The sequence below is a fragment of the Leptinotarsa decemlineata genome, unplaced genomic scaffold, assembly GCF_025532065.1.
Source record: "Leptinotarsa decemlineata unplaced genomic scaffold, Ldec_3_MD MMD2_P_RNA_scaffold_14, whole genome shotgun sequence".
NCBI lineage: Eukaryota > Metazoa > Arthropoda > Insecta > Coleoptera > Chrysomelidae > Leptinotarsa > Leptinotarsa decemlineata.
Window position 1 is genome coordinate 9,523,264 of NW_027412528.1, and position 22,040 is coordinate 9,545,303.

The 22,040-nt window shown below is 34.0% G+C and overlaps 2 protein-coding genes across 2 annotated transcripts; both read left to right on the plus strand.

Annotated features, from left to right (window-relative positions):
- The first annotated feature begins 1,507 nt into the window (after positions 1-1,507).
- On the plus strand, positions 1,508-10,695 carry LOC141483727 (uncharacterized). The gene is made up of 4 exons (XM_074178531.1): positions 1,508-1,647; positions 2,968-3,212; positions 5,012-6,019; positions 7,098-10,695. Exons 1-3 carry the CDS (start codon positions 1,543-1,545, stop codon positions 5,046-5,048), a joined length of 387 nt encoding a protein of 128 aa, XP_074034632.1. The 5' UTR covers positions 1,508-1,542; the 3' UTR covers positions 5,049-6,019; positions 7,098-10,695.
- Positions 10,696-18,501: 7,806 nt separating this feature from the next.
- On the plus strand, positions 18,502-19,939 carry LOC141483719 (uncharacterized). Its single transcript, XM_074178526.1, has 3 exons — positions 18,502-18,707; positions 19,157-19,344; positions 19,724-19,939. Exons 1-3 carry the CDS (start codon positions 18,634-18,636, stop codon positions 19,864-19,866), a joined length of 405 nt encoding a protein of 134 aa, XP_074034627.1. The 5' UTR covers positions 18,502-18,633; the 3' UTR covers positions 19,867-19,939.
- The last annotated feature ends 2,101 nt before the right edge of the window (positions 19,940-22,040 follow it).

Consider the following 22,040-nt stretch of genomic DNA (forward strand, 5'->3'; position numbering starts at 1 on the left):
CAGTTTATATAGATTGCTCTGTTGTAGTAACTTCAGATTTCAAGTAACCCCCTGAAAGTAGTGTGGCGGAGTCGAATCGGTAAGACGGGCAGGTTATGCAATTTCACCCCGTCTGTATACCTATCCTAAGTGGATCGAATAGACAAAACTTGATTGAGATAGGCCGTTACCATAATTGGTCTAGTTCTACCACTTTGACACCAACTGGTTTTGACAATTGAGTTGTTGTAATCTGGGAAAATTATTATCTACCAAGAAACTGGAAAGTTTTGTTGAAATGTCAAATAGCACGATCATTCAAAAAATTTGTTCGTAATAATCAATAATTTCATTTGGATCAAATACGCCTACATTTTTTTTTCAAAACCAATAGATGAATGAAAACTCTTTCAAAGGAGTTATCACATCCATTATTGTTGTTTTTGAAAGTTTTATGTGAAGTGGTACAATTCCGAAGAAGTTTTAGAGGTAATATTTTGCTTCAAAAATATCACGCTCCATGCAACCGTGGCTTAATATACAGGCGGAAAGCTTATATACGTATATAAAAAACTATGTATAAAAAAGTATCAGGTATATTTCTGCAGAATTGTGTTATTGAGAAATTTAAAAAATCCAAATGTGAAACTCAATATATTCTGGCGTTATTCCAGAAAGATTCGTTTTTCTACTCATCAAAAATTTCACATTCGCCTTGATAGTAGTATTTTATGTGTTTTTACGTATGTCCTAATATCAACACAAATTATTGGGTTATTTGATCTCTATGCTGATAGAACTTTGATTTTTTTTCTACGATTACTAGAGTCGCCCAAAAAAATTAACTCTTACATTAATTTTCCAGAGTGAAAGAACTTCTTCATTTGATGGTCACATGTGAAGGACTCATCATTCAGGAACTCACAGAGCAAGATAACGAATAATAGGGGGCAGCTGTCTCATCCATTTGCTTCCTAGCCAGGGAGAGAATTCGTTGTCCAAAACTCAAGGCACAGAAGGAAGATATACTAATTGACCAGTTGTCAGCAACCTCACAAGTGACAAGAGAACCGGGAGTGGCCACCTTCAGGCTGGACGACGGCCCATTAATTTATGCCAGTCATGACCTTTTAATGAAAAAATCAGATTATTATCTCACCCTGTTTAATGTACGCTTCAGGAAAGGCGTCAAGGCTGAGGTAAAACTTTCCGATGTTGACTCTGAAACATTTCAACTTGCTTGGGCACCCAAAATTCGAAGAGCAAGGAATCAAGGACCCATTGGACGTTCTCCAACTTTCAGATCGCTTTCTGTTGACGGATATGTACGGCTGCCTTTGTGGATGGACCAGTTGTTATGTGATTAAGCCATACAATGTGACCGACCTCTGTCATTGGTCTCTGGGCACAGGACTACAGCAGCTCAGCAAGACTGAGGTATTACTGCAGGAAGAAATGGCAAAGGAATTTGAAATGATGTGTCATTATCAACTATTCGATGAAATGAAAAGGAAACATAATGATACAATGTGGCCCAAATACGAACTTTTTAGGTTTAAAGCGATGAATTGCTTAAAATATTTACAGAAGGCGTTGGAAAGGAAACAAAAGAATATAATCTACGGTTCGTTAAACATAATAGAAAATTGTGCCATCGATTATTATTATGTAAGTACCCGTTTTATTTAATTTTTTAAACTATGTAGCAAATTTCAAGATGAAAATCTGCTAAAAGTGCTAAAAATAGATGAACGGATAAAAAACACAACTTAAAAAAACAGTTTAACATAATATCTGTCAAGTGCGGAATTGAAATATATCCTTATAGTAGTACATTTTAAAAAAATGTGTAATTTATCCAAATAACACATAATTGTTTGGTGAAAATCTCGGTATGAAACTAACATTATGAATTTTTATCAAGTATTGGAATTCTGATGATAAATTACCGAAAATTGTTGATGTAGTTTTCTAGTTATTACTTATCAGAAAATTCAGTTCAGTCCCAGAAAAAATCTCTTGCCTTATTTCGATTCTACACTTTGATTCGATGTTATGTTTTATTTGTATATCATTTTATTTGAGTATGGTATTACATAGAAAACAAAAGAAAATAATAAATTTTTGGGAAAGAAAGTTTTTGGCTTTCTACTTCTCCATCTGATACAAAAAAAAGGGATGAGAGAATCTTCCAAAGGAAGGAAGGAAGTAATCAATTTGAAAATAAGTAACTCTATACAGATGGACTAGTAGAAAGCCAAAAACTTTCTTTCCCAAAAATTAATCACTCCTAAAAATATAACCCCTTCAATTCAAAATAATTAATATTCTCAGACACAATCAAATACATTCACGATTCACTTAAGGATGGTAAGTCAATATGCGACTTTGATAAGGGTAGTTATTTCTTTTACTGTTCTGATAATAACTGTGAAGAAGTCGACTCTGAACCTCATGTGTTCCTCTCAAATTTTGCTTCATAAATGAATAAATATAACAATTATTCGCTACACCGCATTATATACTGTGTTTTTCTATATAGAAGGGCATACAACAGTGTTGCGATTGTGTTTCATAAATGAATGGTTTGAAAAAAAGATACATTCATTTTCTATGTTTAACTGTATCTTTTGTAAAAATGCTTACATTTGCCCTTTTCCCACAAAATGTTGAAATTAAAAAAAAATATAATTTTTCTTCAAACAGAGAATAATTCAGCACTCCTGCTCGAGGAATGAAGCACGTGTCGCGTGGTTTTCATAACTTATATTGGCAAATTTTGATAGTAATACATCAAGTATATGACATTCCATTCTATGATATTGAGTATTTTCTATACATCATTCAATATATTGACTACCTGAATTTATTCAAATTTTTACTTTACTTGAAAGTAAATATTTCAGAATCGTATTTTTAAATGAACTGGAATATAGAAAACTGTGTTTCATGCATACACGATGATTAATTTGATTCTTCACGTTTCAGGAAGATTACAAAAACAGTTTGGTATCATTACCCAGTTTGATGGAGCGATATCCCGAAAAAACTGAAATCAATGAGAGAATATTCCACCTCCTAGCAAATATGTGTGGAGGAAAAGAGCAATATGCTTACTACATAATCACCATTAGATATCCAGAATTTGTGAAACTTTCTTTGGTGTATTTGGAAGTGGCTGCGAGGGAAATTTTATCAAAAAATGCTCCTAACCCGATGTTACTGCTTTTCAGGTAAGAATTATAGAAAGTCGAGAAGAATATAAATTGTATATTTTGAGCTATACAATAAAAAAAAATGTCTTCAAGTACAGTTCTCTGGTCTGATTGATTGGCTTCATCCTGAACATAGATAAAAATATTAATGTCAGATAATATATTATCAGAGACATCGCTCAGGTGTACTTCAGTTTTGGATTTTCCCAGATATTCTCCTATATTCCCCCATCTTTGATTTATGAGAAAATTATTTAGAAAACTGTGAATTTAGTTGAGCAAAGTTTCAGCCAAATCAACTGAACGGTGTTTTTACGATATTTTTTCTACCAACTCAGATCAAATATAATGAAGGGTTCTTTTTTCTGCCGTCAAACCAGATTTCTAATATGTCTCAAAATAATCTTCGGCTTTTATGATCTCTTGTTAATGCTGAAACGGTTAATGACATAGTTTTGAAAAAAAGGATTCCACGGTTTTGAAATTGAAGAAGTTTAAGACTCTGAGAAGATATATTGTTCTTCTTGAAATCTCCAATTCATATCTTCATCGTTCTATTGATTTGATTCATTATATTTAATTAGGTTTTTTCTTTTTTTTTTTCTCTTTTCATTTTCCAATATCTATCTTCTCCTGAAAAAATATACCCCTCCTTGTATGTTTGATTCTTTGTTCCAATTCGATGCTTTCATTTCTACATTTTGAAGGTTAATTTCATTAATTCCAAATACCTACTTCACGGTTTCCTCTCTGTTCAGAGACGTTTAAGCGGAATGGGAGAATACATGTCTGTTCTGTTACTTATTGCCTCTTAACATATGTTTCATCAAATATCATTACATTTGTTTTATTGGTTTTTGTTTCATCCAAGCAAAACCACATCAACCACAGGGGATTATTAGCGGAGTACATTACAATGTCATAGATATAAATACATGAATTTCCTATTTTTGTAGAAGATTGTATGCACAAAATTATATCAACAAACATAGATTGGGTATAATCATATATTTATTGTTTATGTATATATCAAACATCATCATTGTTATTCAAACTAGTAACTTCAGATTTCAAGTAAACATCCGAAAGTAGTCTAGCTGAGTTGAATCGGTAAGACGGGCAGGCCATTCAATTTGATCCCGTCTGTATACCTATCATAGAAGGATGGAATAGACAAAACTTGATTTAGATAAGCCGTTACCATAGTTAGGGTTGTCGTAATCTGGGAGAATTGTTACTTACCAAGGAACTGGAAAATTTTGTTGAAATGTTAAATAGCACGAACTTTCAAAACATTTGGTCCTAATAATCAATAACTTCATTTTGAACGTTCAAATACACCTACAATGTTTTTTACAAAATCAATATCAGAAGAGTTATTACATTCATTCTGTTGTTTTTGAAAATTTCATGAGGGGTGGTATAATTCCGAAGAAGTTGAAGAGGTAATATTTAACTAGAAAAATATGAAAGCGTAGCGTGATACACAGACAGGAAGGGAACTTGTGTAAGGATATCAAAAAATATGTATAATACAGTATCAGGTATATAACTGCAGGATTGTGTTATTGAGAAATTTGAAAAATCCAAATGAGAAACTCAATATTTTCCAAAAATATTGATTTTTCTTTAATCATACTAGTATTTTATGTTTGAATTGGAAGGGTTATATTTTTTATATTTTATGTGTTTTTGTATATATCCCAATATTCAACACAAGGTGTCAGGATACTTGATCTCTATACTGATAGAACTCTGATTTTTTATGCGATTAGTAGAGTCAACCAAACTAATTAACTCTTACTTGAATTTTCCAGAGAGGAAGACCTTCATTTGATGGTCACACGTGGATGACTCATCATTCAGGACCTCATAGAACAAGATACGAATATAGGGAGGCAGCTGTCTCATCCATTTGCTTCCTAGCCAGGAAGAGAATTCGTGTTCCAAAATTGAAGATACAGAAGGTAGATATGCTGACTGACCAATTGTCAGCAACCACACAAGAGACAAGAGAACCGGGAGTGGCCACCTTCAGGCTGGACGACGGCCCATTGATTTATGGCAGTCATGAGCTTTTAAGGAAAAAATCAGATTATTTTCTCACCCTGTTCAGTAGACGCTTCAGTGAAAGCGTCAAGGATGAGGTAAAACTTCCAGACGTTAACCCTGAAACATTAAAACGGGTCCTGAACTCGCTTGAGCGCCCAAAATTCGAAGAGCAAGAAATCAAGGACCTATTGGACGTTCTCCAACTTTAAGGTCGCTTTCTGTTGACGGATATATACAGCTGCCTTTGTGGATGAACCAGTTGTTATGTGATGAAGCTACTCAATGTGACCGACCTCTATCAGTCGTCTCTGGAGACAGGACTACAGCAGCTCAGCAAGACTGAGGGAGAATCTCATCAAGGCTGCAATGAACCTGATTAAGACCTACTGCAGAATCAATCTCGGGAATCCACAGCTCGGCTCAAAAGAATTGGTCCTCGTGATGATGCAGGGTATCCTTATTTTCCATTCGGGGATCAGCACTAGATGAAAATCGTCGATCTTTTGAACGAAATTCTCAACTGTCCTGCCCACCTTGCGACTTTGATCTAGGCCAATAACACTGGGCGAATATGAATTATCGATAATTGGAGCACTAACCTCGTACGAATTGCTGTTCTGCTACTTTCATGAAAATTGGGCTGAAAAACTCCTACAGTATTTCATTTACATGGTAAATTCAGAGCCCGCCCATGGAAGTTTCGAACACGCTTTGATGAAAGGGGACAAAAATATGAGAACCCAGGCGGCTTTGCTCATTCCATATATAGTTAAGTAAGTATTTTCGCCATTCATTCCGGAGAAAAATAAGTGTCTTATGTCTTGAACTTTTCGAAAATATATGTTTCGAAATATAAATTTCGAAAAGTGATTGTGAATTGTAGAAATAACTATAAACATCCAGTCATACTGCGGTGCTCCACTTCAGATGAGAACCATCATTAATATGAATGTTTTATCACTTTTTGGACATTGAAAACAAGAGGGATTTGCTTTTGTTGCAACGGCGTGATGATGTTCTGTGAATTTATGGAAAGTTTTTGAATTTAAAAATTTTCTTATCTTAGATTCGTAAATGAAAAATATGAATTAAATCTACTACAGTGGGTCTGTAACTGTTGGTATTAACGGCTATACCATCATAATCGTTCAGCAAATGGAGGCATTATTTAGAGAAAATCTTGGCGGAGATCAAACTCTGAATATTTCGTACATAAGCCTAAATGAAATGATGACTGGTTTTATCAATTGAGTTAGGGTTGTCCTAATCTGGGAAAATTGTTATTTACCAAGGAACTAGAAAATTTTGCTGAAATGTCAAACAGTACGAGATTTCAAAAAATTTGGTCGTAATAATCAATAACTTTATTTTAAATGTTCAAATACGTCTACATTTTTTTAAAAATATCAATAGATGAATGAACATTCTTTCAAAATAGTTATTAGATTCATTCTTGTTGTTTCTGGAAATTTTATGGGGGGTGGTGTGATTCCGATGAAGAGGTAATATTTTACTTGAAAAATATCACACTTCATGTAAACGTGGCGTGATACACAGGCAGAAAGCTTGTACAGTATACGTATCAAAAACTATGTATAATAAAGTATCGAGTATATAACAGCAAGATTGTGTTATTGAGAAATTTGAAATATTCAAATGGGAAACTCAATATTTTCTGTCATTTTTCCACAAAGATTAATTTTTCCCTAATCATCAAACATTCATCTTGGCGTATATCCGAATATTAACACAAATTGTTGGGCTACTTGATCTCTATTCTGATAGAACGTTGATTTGTTGTGCGATTACTAGAGTCAGCCAAACAAATTAACTTGTACTTTAATTTTCCAGAAAGGAAGACGTTCATTTGATGGTCACATGTGGAGGACTCATCATTCTGGAACTCATAGAGCAAGATAACGAATATAGGGAGGCAGCTGTCTCATCCATTTGCTTCCTAGCCAGAAAAAAAAACTCTTGTTCCAAAACTCAAGGTACAGAAGGTAAATATGCTGACTGACCAGTTGTCAGCAACCATTCAAGAGGCAAGAGAACCGGGAGTGGCAACCTTCAGGCTGGACGACGGCTCATTGATTTATACCAGTCATGACTTCTAATGAAAAAATCAGATTATTTTCACACCCTGTTCAGTGGACGCTTCAGGGAAAGCGTAAAGGATGATGTAAAGCTTGCCGACGTTGACTCTTAAACATTTAAACGGGTCCTGAATTTACTTGAGCGCCCAAAATTCGAAGGGCACGAAATCAAGGACTCATTGGACGTTCTCCATTAGTCAGATCGTTTTCTGTCGACGGATCTGTGCAGCTGCCTCTGTGGGTGGATTAGTTGTTATGTGATGAAGCCACACAATGTGACCGACCTCTGTCAGTGGTCTCTGGGGACAGAACTACAGCAGCTCAGCAAGACTGAGGGAAATCTCATCAAGGCTACAACGAACCTGATTAAGACCTACCGCAGTATCAATCTCGGGGATCCACAGTTCGACTCAAAAGAATTGGTCCACCTTATGATGCAGGGTATCCTTATTTTCCCTACAGGAATCAGCACTAAATGAAAATCGTCGATGTTATGAACGAAATTCTCAAATGTCCTGCCCACCGTGCCACTTTGATTCAGGCTAATATCATTGGGCAAATTCATGAACTATCGATATACATATGGAGCACTAACCTTAGACCGACCTCTATCAGTGGTCTCTGGAGACAGGACTACAGTTTGACTACAATTTAAACGGGTCCTGAACTTTCTTGAGCGCCCAAAATTCTAAGAGTACGGAATCGAGGATCTATTGGACGTTCTCCAACTTTCAGATCGCTTTCTGTTGACGGATATGTACAGCTGCCTTTGTGGATGGACCAGTTGTTATGTGATGAAGCCACACAATGTGACCGACCTCTATCAGAGGTCTCTGGAGACAGGACTACAGTTTGACTACAATTTAAACGGGTCCTGAACTTTCTTGAGCGCCCAAAATTCTAAGAGTACGGAATCGAGGATCTATTGGACGTTCTCCAACTTTCAGATCGCTTTCTGTTGACGGATATGTACAGCTGCCTTTGTGGATGGACCAGTTGTTATGTGATGAAGCCACACAATGTGACCGACCTCTATCAGAGGTCTCTGGAGACAGGACTACAGTTTGACTACAATTTAAACGGGCCCTGAACTTGCTTGAGCGCCCAAAATTCTAAGAACACGGAATCGAGGATCTATTGGACGTTCTCCAACTTTCAGATCGCTTTCTGTTGACGGATATGTACAGCTGCCTTTGTGGATGGACCAGTTGTTATGTGATGAAGCCACACAATGTGACCGACCTCTATCAGAGGTCTCTGGAGACAGGACTACAGTTTGACTACAATTTAAACGGGTCCTGAACTTGCTTGAGCGCCCAAAATTCTGAGAGCACGGAATCGAGGATCTATTGGACGTTCTCCAACTTTCAGATCGCTTTCTGTTGACGGATATATACAGCTGCCTTTGTGGATGGACCAGTTGTTATGTGATGAAGCCACACAATGTGACCGACCTCTATCAGAGGTCTCTGGAGACAGGACTACAGTTTGACTACAATTTAAACGGGTCCTGAACTTTCTTGAGCGCCCAAAATTCTAAGAGTACGGAATCGAGGATCTATTGGACGTTCTCCAACTTTCAGATCGCTTTCTGTTGACGGATATGTACAGCTGCCTTTGTGGATGGACCAGTTGTTATGTGATGAAGCCACACAATGTGACCGACCTCTATCAGAGGTCTCTGGAGACAGGACTACAGTTTGACTACAATTTAAACGGGTCCTGAACTTGCTTGAGCGCCCAAATTTCTAAGAGCACGGAATCGAGGATCTATTGGACGTTCTCCAACTTTCAGATCGCTTTCTGTTGACGGATATGTACAGCTGCCTTTGTGGATGGACCAGTTGTTATGTGAAGAAGCCACACAATGTGACCGACCTCTATCAGAGGTCTCTGGAGACAGGACTACAGTTTGACTACAATTTAAACGGGTCCTGAACTTGCTTGAGCGCCCAAAATTCTAAGAGCACGGAATCGAGGACCTATTGGACGTTCTCCAACTTTCAGATCGCTTTCTGTTGACGGATATGTCCATTTGTGGATGGACCAGTTGTTATGTGATGAAGCCACACAATGTAACCGACCTCTGTCAGTGGTCTCTGGGGACAGAACTACAGCAGCTCAGCAAGACTGAGGGAAAATCTCATCGAAACTACAATGAACTTGATCAAGACCTACCACAGAATCAATCTCGGGAATCCACAGCTCGGTTCAAAAGAATTTGTCCACCTTATGAAGCAGGGTATCCTTATTTTCCATACAGGGATCAGCACTAGATGAAAATCGTCGATGTTTTAAATGATATTCTCAAATGTCCTGCCCACTTTGCCACTTTGAAAATCCAAATTGTATGTAATTAAGCCACACAATGTGATCGACCTTTATCAGTGGTCTCTGGAGACTGGATTACAGCAGCTCAGGGTGAATGCCGTTAGATTCGCTCTGACTATTTGGGGATTGAAAATGTTTCACGAGTTAGTCGACCTGAATCATACGGAGGAGCTCTCGAAGGATATTTCCAATTTGTTAGGGAGGTATCTGCAGAAATGTGAGTAAGGCTTGAAACCTGCTGAGGAGGAAGAGTTTTCTAACTATCAACGTAAATGTAAACTTCATATCGACTGTATTTGCTCTTTTTCTCTATATACGTGGCAATGTTATCACATCTTTTGGAGTGTACCTTTTAATATATCTTATAGTCAAAGATAATCCAAGATCATTGCCACCAGGCCTAGGTCATTTTGCCATAATCTATATTTCAACAGTAAATAATGTAATGTATATTCAAGAATATTTTCTTCAGAATGTAACCTCATTCATTCATGACCAAGAAATAATCTAATGTTGGGTTGTTGAAAATAGAGCGTTTGATATCTGTAAAATTTATTAATTTTTGACAACTATGAATACATTTTTAAGTAAATATTGCTCTATTTACTGCCAAAATATTAACTTTATTGACGTTTTTCCATTGGTTCTGAGAAGTTGTCAAGATTATTTATTTGGGAATTCACTCGTTTGTTCATTTATTCTTCTGTTGTTTCAATTTATTTTCATAATTCATTTAATTTATTTAAAGTATTCATTTTGGTACCTGTAATCTACTGAAAATTTATTGTTTTTGAGTATATAATTTCAGTCTGTTTTTTACTGAAAGTCTGTTAGTATAATATGTTTCAATTGTCGAATAAAATATTTTTTTCATAGGCGAGTTTCAGTGATATACATTTTCACAGAAACTGGGAAAATATGGAAACAAATCAGTATGTGTACTCGTATGTAAAGTTTTCAATAAACATTTTAGAATAATAAATAAGGCTATAACAATTATTTTCATTAAAACATTTAGATCACTATTGCTTTTGGCTTTTCTTGAAATATTATCCAATATCCTGGGGATCCAGTGAAAAAAAAGGTGGCGTATGTAAGTTTCCTATTTTTGAAGAAATTTACATAAATTGTTATCCATATGCAGATTCCGCCAGAAAATTTATTTTGAAAAATGGGAATAGATATTTTTCTTGGTTGATTCAGCCGTTACTTGATGAAGCTCCATGGTAATTTCATAAACTTCACCTGACAATTTGATCGTCTCGCACTCAATTTTCATAAATATCACGACATGTTTCGCTATTACAGTAGTATGTTATTCAATACTGTGATAGCGAAACCTGTGATATTTTTATTGAAAATAAAGTTTGTGAAGATCAAATCGTAAAGTAATATTTATGAAAAGAGAATAGGTATACTATGAGCAAATCAAGACTCATACCAACCATATAAAAAAATAGTGTAAAAAAGCTGATCTACCACTCATCCCCTGAAAAACTGATGTAAGAGTTTCTGTTGTTGAAGAGATATTTCAAAAAAATGTTTTTATAATCAAATTATAATTTGACCGGAATTGTGTTTGATGTAAGAACAACTTTTAAAACTACACAGTAGAAAGAAAAATGTAAAATTACATAAAAAAAAACGTTGACAATTAGTTCCCAACGTTATATTGTCAGTTTGAAAAATCTGTTTAAATCTGTTTCTTACCTTTTAACACTTTAACGTTCGATTCTATATAATGCACACTTGATGTAAATTTCATTACATGATAATTTATGTGAAAATACTCATTAAATTCGTAATACATGTCGTAAAATTACGAGAGTTTTTATGGATTTATCATATTGAAATTTCAATGATGTGTGAATTTCACTGCATGAAAATTTCATTATAGGGCTCCAGTTTCGTAAAAGTACACTGTAAATGTTTGAATTTCGGAAGTAAGTTCTAGTTTCATATGTTATTTCACCCTGCTGAAGGTCCCCTGAACCCAAAAAAATTTCTCATAACTTTAATTGAATGTCCATCAACTGAAGAAATTAATTCCTACTTCTACCAGAATGAGATTTAAGATAGAAATGTGATTAAAAAATATGAACGTCAGCAGGAACTTCATTCACATTGTTTAATAATAATGAAATTCTTTGAACATATTTTGTTTTTATATCTAGTATGATAAATATGATAAATATAATTATTATTTTTTTCATTTCAACACGGTGAAATAATATTCCGTGAACAAATAATTATACAACATCTGATTTTTATATTTTTTATATTGAAGATCAGATAGATCAGATCATATTGAGTTTCAATTTCTGTTTATGTAGAATTAAAGTGAACACTTGTATAAATAGTCGATGCATTAATTGAATTGAATTACTTCAAGAATCATCTCTGAGGTTAGTGGAATTGAAAATCATCATGTTATAGTTCATTAATCATTTTAATGATATGAAAGGAAAACTCAACAATTCATTCATTTATCTTAGTTATTTCTGACAATGGATGATTCGAATGATATATGTAATAAGAAAAATTATTTCTGAATTTTGTAGAATTGTTAATTCAGAAAATGGCAAAAGGATAAGTTTGAAACAAACAAAATTTCACGTCAATATTACATATATTTTTAGAAATACCTTTGTCTAATTCCATAGTTGAGAATATGTTCACACATTTACTTTGAATCCACTTTGGCTCATCTATTCTTTTTCTTAAAAAACGAAAAATCTGTTAATTTTCTTCATTACATGAAACAGCTGACTTTGACTCAATCCGCAGGGAACTTGGGGCATTTGATTGGGATCGCGAATGTTTTCCCTTAAACACTGAGGATAGTGTTTCTAAAATATACTCTATCATAGATATAATCATAACGAAATATGTACCGAAATATGCTATAGATAAATCTGAATTCCCCATTGTTTTAGTGCGCATACCATAAAGAGTGTCAGGGAAAAGAAAAGATGTCATAAAAAATGGAACTGTACCGTAATAATTTTGACTACTTAACATTTAAACTATATAAACCAAATAGAAATCAGAATAACTTTCGATCACAAACAAATCTAGCAGTTTTTAAAGTCTAAAAAGGGCGGTCACACTACAATCAATGCTATAAAGAATTCAGACAAAATACTTCTAACAGACGGACATAAGATATGTGACGTTTTTTCAGAATTTTTCGCTTCTTCCTTTAACCCGACTATAGGTATGAATCAACTAGATACTAATAGATAAACTTTACATTCATTCCTTATCACATCCTTCAAAATACCATTCTGAGAAAGATACTGGATCTTCCTCAGAAATCACCTGGCGTGGACCATATACCTACTTGCTTTTTAAAACAATGCGCTCAAGAAATGTCTTATACATTATTTATTTTATTCAATAAGTCTATCAAAGAAGTCTCTTTTCCAAAAATATGGAAAACTGCACTTGTAGTTCCCATCTTCAAAAGTGGTAATAAGTTATTGTATTGATTCGAAACTTTTCGAATCAATGATTTGTGACTTATATATACTTTGATGTTGGATCCTCAATCAATAATGAACAGCATGGTTCATGTAAAACATCGCTCGATTGAAACCAATTCATTTATTTATACTGAATATCTCTTAAAGAGCATGTATAAAGGCTACCAGGTTGATGCCATCTATACCGATTTCAGCAAGGCATTCGACGAAATAGCTCATGCGACTTTACTTGACAAGATGGCGGAAATCGATATACACGGTGATCTGCTAAGATGGTTTCAGTCGTATATTACAAATAGGTCTCAGGCAGTAACTCTGCGAAAATTCAGTTCTAGATTCATTAATATTACTTCCGGAGTCCCTCAAGGCTCCCATCTGGGGCCTCTCCTTTTCAACATTTATAAGATTCACTCCTCATTTAGAACGACATCAATAATGTAGTGAAATTCTGCGAGAAAAATTATTCCCTAGTCTCAAAAAATGCCACTCTATTACATTTACAAGTAACAAAAATATTTACCAGCACCAATATCACATAAACGAACAGCAACTAAAGAAAACATCTGAAGTCAAGGACTTAGGAGTATTATATGACTCTAAGCTATTATTTGACTCGCATATTAACTATATTGCAAAAAAAGCCAACAAAGCTTTTGGATTTCTGATCAGGACTTATCACGACTTCCGTAATACTAACTCTGTTCGTACACTTTACATGGCTTATGTAAATGACCAGCTCAGTTATTTGGAAACCCCCCTATATCTCAGATGTTGAAAGACATGAATCTATACAAAGTAAATTTGTCACCTATATCAATATAAAATTCTTTAATAATCCCAAAGATCCATTACAAATTAAAATATAACTCAATCTGATATCTTTGACGGATAGACGCCAAATAGCTGATATTAGGTATATATAAGTATATATGAGTATATATAAGTCACAAATGATTGATTCGAAAAGTTTCGAAATGAAGCAGAGTTTCGATATAGGGAGATAGTTTTCTTACAATAAATCATTACCACTTTTGAAGATGGGAACTACAAGTGCAGTTTTCCATATTTTTGGAAAAGAGACTTCTTTGATAGACTTATTGAATAAAATAAATAATGTATAGGACATTTCTTGAGCGCATTGTTTTAAAAAGCAAGTGGGTATACGGTCCACGCCAGGTGATTTCTGAGGAAGATCCAGTATCTTTCTCAGAATGGTATTTTGAAGGATGTGATAAGGAATGAATGTAAAGCTATCAGTTTATCTATTAGTATCTAGTTGATTCATACCTATAGTCGGGTTAAATGAAGAAGCGAAAAACTCTAAAAAAATGTCACATATCTTCTGTCCGTCTGTTAGAAGTATTTTGTCTGGATTCTTTATAGCATTGATTGTAGTGTGACCGCCATTTTTCGTCTTTACAAACTGCCAGATTTGATTGGGATCGAAAGTTATTCTGCATTCTATTTGGTTTATATAGTTTAAGTGTTAAGTAGTCAAAATTATTACGGTACAGTTCCAATTTTTATGACATCTTTTCTTTTCCCTGACACTCTTTATGGTATGCGCATTAAACCAATGGGGGAATTCCGATTTATGTTTAGCATATTTCGGTACATGTTTCGTTATGATTCAATCTATGATAGAGTACATTTTAGAAACACTGTCCTCAGTGTTTAAGGGAAAAAATTCGCGATGCCAATCAAATGTCCCAAGTTCCCTGCGGATTGAGACCAAAGTCAGCTGTTTCATGTAATGAAAAAAATTACATATTTTTCGTTTTTCACGAAAAATAATAGATGAGCCAAAGTGGATTCAAAGTAAATGTGTGAGCATATTCTCAACTATGGAATTAGACAAAGATATTTCTCAAAATATATGTAATATTGAAGTGGAATTTTGTTTGTTTCAAACTTATTCTTTTGCCATTTTCTTAATTAACGATTCTACAAAACTCAATAATAATCTTTGTTATTACATATAGTATTTGAATCACTCACTGTCAGAAATAACTAAGATAAATGAATTGTTGAGTTTTCCTTTCATATCATTAAAATGATTAATGAACTATAACATGATGATTTTCAATTCCACTAATCTCAGAGATGATTCTTGAAGTAATTCAATTGAACAATGTTAATGCATCGACTATTTATACAAGTGTTCACTTTAATTGTACATAAACAGAAATTGAAACTCAATATGATCTGATCTTCAACATAAAAAATATAAACATCAGATGCAGTATAGATATGTATAGAATGTACATGGAGATTTATAATAGTTAATAGACTGAAAGGACATATAGGAAACAACACCAATATCATGAAAAAAATACCATACATATTGATTAATAAGAGAGTGGTCTCGCCCTCATTTTTTTCAAGAAGAAGAACCTGTTTATGAAGCATCAAAAGTTGCTGAGGTGTGTACAGTTTTCTGGTTTGGAACAGTGTTTCAAGCTTTTGAGAAGCACTCTTTACAATTCTAGCGACATGATTGTGCCTAAACATATTGGTGTCCATTTCAACCCTCAACGAACTTATAGAAGCAGAAAGCGGAATTGTCTGTCCTGATATTTTCATATCCGGTTCGGAGACATTTATCTATTTGGAGAAAACGGAAGCCTGGGTTTTTGTAAACCTGGTTACTTTCACCCCAATAAGAAATCACTTCTAGATCTTCAGTGAGATATGCAACCTCCTGCTACCGATGAAGATTTGCATCAGCAGCTGATGTCTTGGAATTGAAATGGAATGATGAGACAACTGTGCTGTCGTCGGAAAAGCAACATATTGGATTCCTCGTTTTGTCCAAAGTCGTTGATATACAATGAAAAGAGGATTGAAAACAATATGGATCTCTGGGGAACACCAGCGTTGATGGTAAAAGTATTCGAGAGATATCCATCAACGACTACTTGCAGGAACCGTTCTTTCAGGAAGCTAAAGAGGCATACACAAAAATGATCCGTCAAGCCATAGCATCGAAGTTTGACCAGAAAACCCTCATGATGACCCATTGGAATCAATACAATTACCAATTTATTGTATTAAATTTATATTTTTTAAAAACTAACAAAAACCCGCAAAAAATCCTAGGATAAAATTATTTGTTTCAATTCCATGGTTATGATTTATACTGGATTTCCATATTACCTATCAAATTGGATCGTATATGTCGTAAATGACTAAAATTATTTTGAATATCGAACACTAGTACTCCGTATATTAGTTTCCATTTCAAAATTCTGACATCGAAAAATTTCTAGTAATTTCATAAACCACACCTCACGATTTGATTTCCACAAACTTCATTTAAAACAATATATCATAAGCAGATCAAGCTTATTCCGTAACATTCAAAATCGTAATTCATGAATGAAGTGTGTGTATTTTCTATAATGTTATCCAATTTGGTACTGAAGAGCCTTAGGGCAAGTGTCTTAAGGCGAAACACGTGTATACCAGTTAGGGTGACAGTGTTCCATGTGAGTACAATTAATTACCATTCATTCAAAGTAGAACTCATGTGAATGATATCTGATTCTTATTCCTCCACGAATGTTTGATATACAAACTGAATAGAGAAAAGTATCTTCTGTATAATTCAGTGTTCATATAGAAGTATTTGTTTCGAAAGAATTTTTTCTTTCGTGTAATTCAATGTTTATATGAAAGTAGCTGTTTCAGGAGGACTTTCTTTCAGTTTGTGTCTGAAAGTTACTTCTTTGCATGATCTACACATCCATGTATAGAGTTACTTATTTTCAAATTGAATAATCCTTCCTTTCTTTGGAAGATTCTCTCATCCATTTTTTTGTATCAGATGGAGTAGTAGAAAGCCAAAAACTTTCTTTCCCAAAAAATTAATCACTCCTAAAAATATAACTCTTTCAAATCAAATAAGATTCCTCATGGCTGGGATTAAATCAAATAGGTGAATGAATGTCATTACGATGTCATCGATGACATAAGCAGATCAAGCTTATTCCGTGACATTCAAAATCGTAATTCATGAATGAAGTGTGTGTATTTTCTATAATGTTATCCAATTTGGTACTGAAGAGCCTTAGGGCAAGTGTCTTAAGGCGAAACACGTGTATACCAGTTAGGGTAACAGTGTTCCATGTGAGTACAATTAATTACCATTCATTCAAAGTAGAACTCATGTGAATGATATCTGATTCTTATTCCTCCACGAATGTTTGATATACAAACTGAATAGAGAAAAGTATCTTCTGTATAATTCAGTGTTCATATAGAAGTATTTGTTTCGAAAGAATTTTTTCTTTCGTGTAATTCAATGTTTATATGAAAGTAGCTGTTTCAGGAGGACTTTCTTTCAGTTTGTGTCTGAAAGTTACTTCTTTGCATGATCTACACATCCATGTATAGAGTTACTTATTTTCAAAATGAATAATCCTTCCTTTCTTTGGAAGATTCTCTCATCCATTTTTTTGTATCAGATGGAGTAGTAGAAAGCCAAAAACTTTCTTTCCCAAAAAATTAATCACTCCTAAAAATATAACTCTTTCAAATCACGATATGTTTCGCTAACACAGTAGTTTCTTCAACAGTGATTTGAATCACTGTGATTTGTGATTTGGATCACTGTTGAAGAAGCTACTGTGTTAGCGAAACATGTCGTGATATATTTCTCAAATAAAGTTTGTGGAGATCAAATCGTGAAGTGTAGTTTATGAAAATAATTATGAGCAGTTGATAGACGTCCTTCCTTCCAAATACACTTTTACTGAAACAACATCAAATTGTATTGTGGTGATGGTCCCTGGATAGGTAACAAAAAAATATTCATTTGTTGAGGAGGCCTAATTTCCCGATTAGTTGATACAGAGACAACCAACGAGACTGTTAAGTTAATAGGAAAAATGGTTCTGTTGTGAAGCGATCGCTTCAATCAGGTCAACTATTCATCGATCCTTTTCTGGCACGTTATCTCTTAAGGAGAGTAGCTCTCTTTAAATATATATTTCTTCTTTCTCTTGTTCATTAGATTTGTAATTAAACTATTTCCCTTCAATAATTAAAAGCCACAGGGTGATGGCACTACTATCGCGACATGGAGTGTAGCAACGTTGACGAAGTTCACTATTTATCTCTACAAATGCCAATGCCATCATTCAACTGTTTAAAAAAATAAATATTTATAGTTATTGCGTAGAAAGTAAAAACTTAACTCGTAAACATAGTTGAAGTATAGCGCTTTGAATTATACGATATATAAAAATTTTGAAAATAAAGGAAATGAAAATAGGAAATTATTATTGTGAACACCTCCATAAAATTCGATATGAAAGACGGCAACAGTGTATGTTCGTGATTTTATTTACCTACCTAACCTAACCTAACCTATAGATCAAAAACGAAACGACCCTGTTTGCTGTGGTTTATTACATTTGCTGTGATATTGTTGTTGTCTTTTCAATCTGGTGTAAGTAGAGATATTTAAAAACAATGTATTCTTTAGTGTGTGGTTGTGATGAAAATGAGGTGCCCAAGATGCATTGCTTTCCAAGGAATGCTGAGAAGTAAGTACATAAAATGTGTTTCATATGTTTGTGTCTGTTATGAAATATACTACATGTCCAGAGCATTGCAAAAAAAACTAGTTGACGAAATGTATTTTCGCATTATTGTATCTTGTTTTGTCATACAACACTGCCTGATACGTTTTATAGCAGATATATTATAGTAGATAACATAGAAAAACTCCAATCAAAAGCAAACTGTCATAAGCCATATCAGTGTAAAATCTGATGTAATGTAACACTTTTGCAAGGTATATAGCTCAAAGATAATGAAAATATTGGTTTGACTCCATCTCAACAATTGGAGTTCTTGTAATCGTTTAATGCTTATTTAAAAGATTAAATTGTGTTCTGATAACTCATATGCCTAAACTGTAGTACATGAGGGTGGGATATTGAAAAAGTTGCCTTTACTTCTTCTGTTTGTAACTATAATTCAAATTTTTTAGGTGTAAGTTATGGCAGGATAGTCTGGGAATTCAGTATCCAGGAAATATGAGACATTTGAGAATCTGTAGCACTCATTTCAACAAAGCTGACTATATAGAGAAGTCATGGAAGTTAAAATCCAATGCTCTTCCAATTAAATTTATGGGAGAAGAACAAAATGTCAAAATAAATGAGGAGAAAAGGATAAGTAAGTAGTATTAAATAGGCTGTATATTTTATTATATTTATAATTATAATCCTATATTTTAAATAACTTTCAAAGGTAAAAAAAATCTTATTTTTTATCTCTTATATAAACTTATCTTTTTTGACATACTATCAATATAGTGAAGTATAATATGCAATACAGGAAAATGTAACAGTTGAAGATCAATCTTTTAATTCTCTCACTGTATATTTTGAATTTGTTTTTTTTCGTGGTATTGTAATTCATCTACTTTATAAATATGTTTGAAAAAATCTTTGTAAACTTACTTTTTCAACAAGTCAAATCATATACTATGTTGTTAATGACTGTGTAAAATTCACATTATTTTATTATTGTAACAGTTTTATTTTTTTTACAGATATTTTGGATTATAAAATTACTTTACCATTGTCACCAGTAAATAAGAATATTGTGATTACTGAACCTATTCCTGGTCCAAGCAAAGAAATATGTGGCATTCCATTTAAAAAAGAAAAGCTTCCTGTGAAAACAATAAAATGAAAGAACATGTATTTACATTATTATATTAACATGAATTAATTTTTTGTAAATAAAATATTTTGTTGTCTTCTAATTTGTTGTCTTTTTTATATATTATTTATTATGTTCAACCAAAAAAGTATGTTTTATTCAAATAATAAACATTAATTATAGTCCTAAAAATCAAGATAAATGTATCAAATAGCAGCAACATTTATACTCAATTTCTTAGTAACGGATATAATTCTACACATAACTAAAGATATTTCATTATAATGGGAAACATAAATCAGTAGCTTGTCTGCGAAACACAACAAATCTCAATTATCTGAAATTGAGTTGGGACTCTATTCTAATATTGCAAATAGAATAACATCGAATGGATATAAGTTAAAATACTTATATCCAATCAATGTTATTCTATTATTGATACTAGAACTGAGTTCTCACTCAATTCCTGTTAATTGTGGAATTGTTGAGTTTTGCTAACAAGTAACAACTAACTGAAGTTTAAACGGGGGTCTAGAATACCTGGCATAATATTTGAATTTTCCCGCCACACTTTCAACTTTCCGAAGAAGATACGAATAATGCCGAAGCTATGCAACTTGACTGCGTGTCATAGAACTAAAGTCTGGGATTGTTAGTTCTATACTGCACGCCCTCTACAAATGGCTTTCTTTACAGTTCGCCAGTGCAGTTTTCACCGATCAAAATTTTATCATTAAGTTACTCGTCTCGTTGGTTGTCTCTGGTTGATATGTTTTGACAAATTCTGTCATGTGAGAATGAATAATTTTACAGTTCACCCCTGTTAAATCGAATATGGTTGTAGGTCAAAGGTAAATTGCTCTGTTTTGCCCAGTAGTTGTCGCTTGCGTCTTTACTGATATTTGATTTTGGAAGTTTGCTAACGATTTTGGATTACGATTTTGGTTACGATTTGGATTAATGATTTTGTTTTAATTTGATTGACGCATTGGATTTAAGATTTTGGTGTGACTGATTCACAATTAGATTTGATAGATAACTCAGAAAAGTTATTCTAGAAATTGTATTAGTTCATACTATCTATTTTTCAGTATTTCGAACTGGAATATTCTACATTTTGCTCCAATTTAAGACGCCGAAATATAAACATTTTTTGGTTTTTGTTGTTTCAGTTTTTTGTAATTGTTTCATTCATGTGTGTTCCCACGAGTGGCAAGGGAAGAGTTGGTCACCTCTGGCAGATCCCCAAAGGGATCGTTCGTAACCGCATATCACCCTGCGGCCATTCAGCTGTCGGCACGATTCCTTACACCTTAGCTTGGGTAGTCCGGTCCACGCTGGCATGTTTTGCAAAGGCTTTTGGGGAGTTTTAGTTCCCTTCACCCTACTTATTTCTGCCACTGACCAGGAGTCCGGCGACGCCGTCCGTAAGGCCACATTGACTTCCCGGATCGGGCCTTCAGTCGCCTGGCCGTTCCCCTATCCGCCACCTGGGGACGCTTGATAGGTAGCTCAACCCACGGGGGTCTCATTTTTAGGAGAACAGTGAATTAAATGTAATGATATTTGATGATAATACAGTACATGATGAAATAGATATTACAAGGCATCAACAGTAGTGAATCAATAAAATAATCTGGGACTCATATTAGATACTGAATCAAGACTTTAAAATGTCCAGAAGCACTGAAGAGGTCGCGATGCTAGACATGTTCTTTCTACTTTTATAAACTTGTTATTGTCAGTCAACAGGCAGTCTCGTCCTGGGATTATTATTTGGTCAGTGCTGAATAAAAGTGTAACAGATGAGTTAGTAATGATTCCCAAGTGAGAGTTGCTATTTCACAAACATCAATGTGCTTCTTCATTTGTTGGAACAGGAATTTTTTCTCCTAAGAGAATGAATAATAATCCGTCAATGGCAAGAGTACGTTACGTACTTTCCCAAAGAATATTAAGATAATAATTACTGTTCAATTTGGAAGTGAAAATTTACTTACCGTTATTGTGTCACGGCCTAGATAATTGAGTGGTAAAAAAACATCCATAAGATTAAACTCTGAATCTATAAGATACAATACGTTATCTCATTTCCTCAATTTCAAACTCATTCTGTCATACACTTTTTTTCTAAATTTCTGTGGACTCGACCGCTGAAATCGAAAACGTTTGCAGATATTTCGGGGCAAACGAAAAGTTGCATA